This window comes from Chelon labrosus (assembly GCF_963514085.1).
Source record: "Chelon labrosus genome assembly, chromosome: 19".
In the NCBI taxonomy this organism is placed as follows: Eukaryota; Metazoa; Chordata; class Actinopteri; order Mugiliformes; family Mugilidae; genus Chelon; species Chelon labrosus.
The window spans coordinates 16532033-16538929 of NC_140352.1; the positions used below are offsets into that span (position 1 = coordinate 16532033).

The 6897-nt window shown below is 44.5% G+C and overlaps 1 protein-coding gene across 1 annotated transcript; it reads left to right on the plus strand.

Annotated features, from left to right (window-relative positions):
• Nucleotides 1-1592: 1592 nt before the first annotated feature.
• On the plus strand, nt 1593-3547 carry LOC311503987 (bone morphogenetic protein 2-B; the record flags this gene model as incomplete). The annotated part of the gene is made up of 5 exons (XM_084566928.1): nt 1593-1911; nt 2166-2305; nt 2486-2602; nt 2770-2950; nt 3126-3547. The coding sequence occupies 5 exons, from the start codon at nt 1593-1595 to the stop codon at nt 3545-3547; spliced, it is 1179 nt and encodes a 392-aa protein (XP_084423054.1).
• Between the last annotated feature and the right edge of the window lie 3350 nt (nt 3548-6897).

A 6897-nucleotide genomic window follows, 5' to 3' on the forward strand; every position in this document is an offset into this window, starting at 1 on the left:
CTCTGTAGCCGTCACTGTAGACTTGTAATCAGTCAGGTCGGGGTGGTGGTCTTTGCCGAACGGCTATGAGAACATCTGCGTCAAGAGGGCTTCCCTTTAAGTCTATCTGGGATCAGCACACGGTCAGAGCAAACATTCAGGGGCATCCCACGCTCGCCGGCTGTCTCATACAGGTTCACGTGCCACATGTCGCACACATACTGTAGGTCACATGTGCACAGCCTTCATGAGTACCATCCAGATTTGGTACCTGGTCCTCCTTTCTTGACAGGACAGAGGAATGACTTCCACAGCATCTCATTTCATACTCGCCCCTGTGTTTGTCATTAGGATGCCAGGAATCACGAATATCCCACATAAAGTGTGTATGGTTTAACAGTGGGAAAATAACAGCATGCAGCATGAAATGCAAAATGAATGAATACGTAATACAAGTTCTGTTTTAGGGAAATTCAATCACCAAGTGTCATTTGATCTTGCAGTTTACACTGTTTATGGATATAATCTGTCTTGAGGCTCATGGCAGCGGCTACTAAGTGAAAAGAGAGATCAGAAAAAGAAAAAGAAAAGGGGCCCAGTCCCTACGTGGGGTTAAACGTGAGTAATGGCCCCTAAATGAGGGGATCATCATTCCCGTGTAATCGAATGAACAATAGGGGGTTAAGGAGAGGGGGGGGCGACTGAGCCATTGATCAACTTGATGATCTTGGGAATTTGATCCCTCTTGTTCGTGCCGATTGATTAGAGATCATCTCGGATTCATCTTAACTGAGGAATAAACGCGTATTGCCGATTTCGGTGTTAACTCTGAGTCACTGTGCAAACAGTAACGGCGAAGGAGGAGGAGGAGGAAGGGAGGGGGAGACGAGGGGACGACCGGCTTTCGTTTTGTGGAAATGTGCGCGCTAACAGGCAGCTTTTGAAAACGCGCTTCATGTGCGTCACGGCTCGGTTGTTCGTTTGCTCTCCAGCGACTGGCCTCGTGCTGATAACGCATGATGTGGAGCGACGGCGACAAACATCATAATGGGATAACTTTATTTGGTTGGCCGCCTAATTGGCCCCTGGGATAGACGACGGCTGTGCAGGGGCAAGAAGTTGAATAGAAATAGTGTTTATTCTTCTCTATTCCTGATGTTAAAATCTATTTATTCAAACAAACATCTAGATAATACATGTATGGTATATATAAGTCATTTTGTAGTTTCAGCAATGCACAGATCATTCATACTAATCCATGTAGTTTATTATAGTTTCTATGGTTACTGGGCGTGTCAGATGAGTTTTATAGAGATATTAAAGTTTCTATAAACCTTCTGAACAAAGTTTATTTAAATGAACTGGAAAACGGCTGTAACCCGAGCATACAATTAAGGGAAATTAGTCTTTTTTTTTTAATCCTTTATCTTTATAGCTGACTCTCGGGTCGTTTTCACCTTTCCTTTGTGTCCCCCCCCCCCACACCATCAATCACGGCCCAATCATCTCTCGGTGTTAGCCGAACGCTGGGGCAGCCTGTCATCAAACGCAGCGGGGTCACCCTTATCACGCACCGTCCCACAGGTGCAGAGCTCAGTCCACTCTCGCTAAAAATGACAGCAGGAGCTCTGCGCCTCTGCCTCTGCCTCGTCCTCGCTCTCCGGCTCACATGCGTCGCCCCGCTGGCGATCCCGCAGGACGGGGCGACGGCGGGGAAGCAGGAGAGCTCGGATGCGATGAAGGCGGCGAGCGAGAAGCTGGACGCGCTGTTCAACCTAAGGGATTTACCCCGAGGTCCGGCGGTGGCTCCTCACAAGAAGGCGCCGCAGTTTATGCTGGATCTTTTTAACGCGGTGTCAGTCTCCGATGGGATCCCGAAAAGCCAAAAGGACATTCTGGAAGGAAACATAGTGCGAAGTTTTGAGGATAAAGGTGAGCAGACGCGTGTCAGACTGACATTTACGCATGGCCTAATGGTTGTTTTGTGAGAATAAATGTAATTGCATGTCAAACATTATGGCCACACAACAATATAGGCCTGTTAAATATTGTGGAAGCGCGTGCGTAAATCTTACCCAAAGTGCGCATTTACGCACGAATTGCGCACGGTAATTCCTTTGTTTGACAGCTTTTATTTGTTTTATCATTTATCTGAAGATAACAGTTGGTTATTTTGTCGTCCGCAGGTCACACTGGAGAGAGGTTTCACTTCTTCAACTTGTCGTCTTTCAGCAGAGAGGAGAGAATGATCAAAGCGGAGTTCCGCTGGTTCAGAAAGAAACAGAAGTTTTACCTCGGAAAGTCACGCGGCCCCCATTTCTATAAGGTAAACTGGTTTGACAGCAATACAGTGTCTTTATACTGAAAGAGTCACTATTTTAGTGACTAGTGAGGCAAAAAAAAATACTGATCCTTCCTCGGGGTCTGCAAACATTTAATAATCACAATTTTTAAATCGAGATTTGGAGGTTTGGATAGTGGATTAACATCAGGTTTGATTGTCCAGGTGGATCTGTATGAGGTGCTGGACAGCAGGGTGAAGCCATGGAGAGGAAACCTCATCACCTCCAGACTGGTGCCCCTGTACACACAGGGATGGGAAGTCTTCAACGTCACTCAAATGGTAACACCCTTTCATTTCATTTCATTTCTTTAAAAACATTCTTCTGTGTTGTATTACTCTTCTGGAGAATTCTGTATTCTGTTATGAAGTCAGTTCCACTTTACGTCTGATTGGTGCGAGACTGCCATTTGCTCACATCATCTGATTTCTTTCGCCATGTTTTGAAGGTTTCCAAGTGGATCAGGAACAGTCAGGAGAACAATGGCATCCTGGTGGTGACCACGTTTCCTTCTGGTAACTGGATGGACTCCTCGTCGAAGCAGAATGGAGAGCTGCCTAACACAAATGCCTACCTGGTCATATTCTCAGATGATGGGAGGCCAGGAGTATCAACTCAGTCGTACCTGGGTAAGATGGCGTGGATGTTCTTCTTGTAGTCAACCTAACTAAAACTTACTGTTTTGGTTAGATGTTTTGTTTTGAAAGTTAATAATTTAATATTCAACAAATTTCTCTGGTTTCCGAAACCAAATACTTTTTAAAATGATGATAGGATCCTAATCAAGTCTTTGTCTCTCAGCAGGACACGTCCAGCCTGTAGCAGCAGCAGCAGCACCTGAGCCCCATGAACACCGCGGCAGAAGACGCCGTGCATCTCCCGGCTTCTTGCCCCACGGCCGCTCCCAGTCCTGCCAGCGGGTTCCCCTATTCGTCGACTTCGATGAGATCGGCTGGTCGGGCTGGATCATCTCCCCCCGCGGGTACAACGCCTACCACTGCAAAGGCTCCTGCCCTTTCCCCCTGGGCGAGGGCCTCAGAGCCACCAACCACGCCACGGTGCGCTCCATCATGCACGCCCTCAAACTCTCTAGCGAAGAAGTGGGGGCGCCCTGCTGCGTGCCTGACAGACTCCAGTCCATCAGTTTGCTATACTTCGACGACGAGGAGAACGTGGTCCTGAAGCAGTATGACGACATGGTGGCGTTAAGCTGCGGCTGTCACTGACGGGCTTTGCGTCTCCTGCACTCTTTAACACTGGAACAATGAGGGATGGGGTTTGCTTGAGTTAATAGAAACACTGTATTTTTCGTGCATATGTTTAAATATTGTATTATTTTGAGAAATAAAAGAAATATTCCTCGACTATTAATCACAATCCTTTGCGTAGTTCCAAATATGTCACAGTTTTATTAATCAGATACCCAAAGAGCACTGCTCAGTCGAACCTGCTGTACCGCCTACGATTCTTTCTTCTATTTTTTTTATTAATAGTGAACATTTCATGACATCATCCAGGTCAGAGGTTAGTCGGTCAATCTACAGACCCCGGATGATGATAACAGGTAACTCCAGACTCAACAGGGAATAGCACTAGTGTATCATAACAAAATATTGGTGAAATGAACGAGTTTCGCGGCAGATAATAATTTATATTATTTAGAGGCTGTGTTTCGGTGCCCCAGTCACTCCCACTATATGGATATATGCGGCTCTAAATATCTTCCGAAGGACTCCAAATGCCAACAAAGTTATATGGGCGACTAAACGATCGTATTTTATGCCAGAAATAAAGTCCAGGTTGTAAAAAACAGTAGTTCCCCTTTAAGTTGGAAACGTATCCTGCTTATTTAGTATTTAATGTTTTGATCAACACTGATTGATTTCTTTCAATCAGTAGATTGGTTGACCAATTTGTTTCTGACCTGCATCTCAATAGAAATTTGTCTTTACATTTTTCAAAATAAGAGCAGAGATTAAATATGTATGATGTCAAAAATTGGAGAAGATTTTTACGACACATGCTGATAGATTTAAAACGCATATTTGTATTTTATTAAATACAAGTTGTGCTGTTTATATGAGACCTGGTCCTGTGAACCTCCATAAACTGGAATAAGTTATTTGGGAAATTAAAAGCCTGGCCTTACCTCTTCAATTACTTACTATATATTACAGTACAGCTGGTAAGAAAATAAAAGCAGACAACTAGTCAGACGCTCTGGTTCATTTCTGTCTCTACACTGATCAACAGGGGGCAGGGTAGAGGTGTAGGTGAAAATTAGAATCCCCTCTGCAGCTGAAGATAAAGATCAGCAGTCATGGCTTCACTTTCATATTTATATTCTAAATATAATTTCTTAGAGCATTCGGTTTATCTGAGGTGCCGTGTAGTGCAGTGATATTGATAACACGTGCACAGCAAAAATATGTAGCAACTGTACTTTTTTTTATTGGAATGGATCACAGACACAAGACAGCCCTGCTTGATTCTAGATTAGAAAAATGCCAACGCAACAAACCCGCAAAATCAATTCTCCTTCATGTCCGCAGCATATATTTAAAAAACAGTATTCAAAGTAATACCAGTTCAAGCTCTTCAATGAAACTGGACGCATCAAACACGTTTAACAGGTGCAATTGTACCAAGCATGCAACATGTTTTTGAAATTTAGTTGATGATCAGTATCATACAAATCAAAACGTAAAGTTGGTATTTGTTTCAAGTATGTCTAATGACAACTTAAATGACAGCAAACTGTCTGGTGGAAAAAAAAAAGAAATCTCAAGACAACAAACTTTGCAGGTAATAAAAGAAAAGCCATAATACCTGAAAAGTGGTGGAGACCCGATACCACTGTAATATATAACAACCTGTCAGCATTTACAATAAATAAACATTTCATCGTCTACCTTACCCTCTCTGTTTACACTTAAATACATTATGTACATGGATTGTCCATGTTCTTTTTCTTTCTTACTCTTAATTGCACATTAATTTACAGAAATCCTTCAACCCACATTCAAACCACTGCTATCATTCATCCGCAAATTCATTATCTCAGCTCAAACTCAGTCCTCAGTGGAGGACGTAGTAGTTCTGCGTCTCGTCAAAGTTGAAGGCAAGTAAAGCAAAACCAGAAGACCAAAGATCTGAGTAGCTGCTTAAGCTTGAAGACAAAAAAAAAAAGTAAAATCCAACTTGAAACACTGTTAAATATTAAACATGTATTAGCGTTGTACTTTGCATTTCTGGGACCATTTCGGTGGCAATTTCTCGTGCATTTCATTCTCTGTAAAAGGCCAGATATTTGCATCTGAGCTGCAGAAATGCTGATGGTCAAAGAAGCCCTTGGTCTTTTTCATTATAATGACTATCAGCAAAACTGAAAAAGACCAAGGGCTTCTTTCTGGAGTTTTGTGCCAGTGTTGAACAGTCAAACTGGCATACTTAAAATCTTTCCAGGAAATGTAGGATAACATTACGTGAAGTTAAAGTAGGTAAATTTGTCTGAAAAAGGGTATGCCATAAAAAGAGATCACAAAACAACTCCCGGAATGCCACAAACACCACAAGTTAATAATTCAAAGCAGCGTCAGGTGAGGGTAGATTCTTTTCTATCACACATCCTGGCCTATCAGCTAGGACAGTCCAGCTCCTCGGTGCCTATGAACTCCCCTAGCACGTGGTCATGTTGACCGTAGACCGGCTCTAAATACGGATGTCCCTCTTTACAGTGCATCTGCCTTGACCTCTCTAGGTGCCTCTGCTCAAACTCATCCGGTTCCCTTTGAGGCGCCTGTGTGGTAGCCTTCTGAGCCATAGGAGACAGAGGCACCGGGACAAAGCCATGGTAAACAACCATGGGTGGGGTCAAGACTTCCATGGGGGACGCCTGAGGAACGACACCATCTGGTGGCTGGACTGGCAGCTGCACATAGCTCCCGGTTTCAGGATCGAAGAAGGTTTTTGTCTTGACTTGAACAGGCATGTCCACAAAGTAGTACTGCCCGGAGTCTGGGTCCTGGAGAAGCTTACGTTGGGTCATAGGGAAGGACTGCGTAACAATAGTGTGCTCTATGCTAGACTGCCGGGAAAGCTGGCTGGTGTGGCTTGACTGGCGGGACAAGGATGAAGGGTGAGGTATCTCAGTGCTGTACGCATCAATACTGTGACTTCTCCTCAGTGGGTTGTCTCTGCTGGCCTTGTCTCTTGTTCGGCCTCTCTGCTGAAGCTCGTCCATGATAGATTTCTCAATGCGCTGGGCCCTTGGATCAAGCCTCTCATTGACGGACATGTCAGCACTGAGCCTGCGCTCTACTGTGTCTCCTAAGTACCTATCAATGCTTTGGGATCGGTGAAGCGGCCTGTCCGACACTGGTTTGTCGCCAACATGAGCTTTGTACACAGGTACGTTACTGATGACCCTGTCACTGCTGTAATGTCTTTGCTCCGGCTTATCTCGGGCATGCCTGTTGCTGCTGCGACCTTGCCTTTCCGATGCCACGCATTCCTCTCTGTTGTGGCTGTTGCTTCCCACCGAATCATGGCTCTGTCTCCGAGCCTTGTGTCTCAT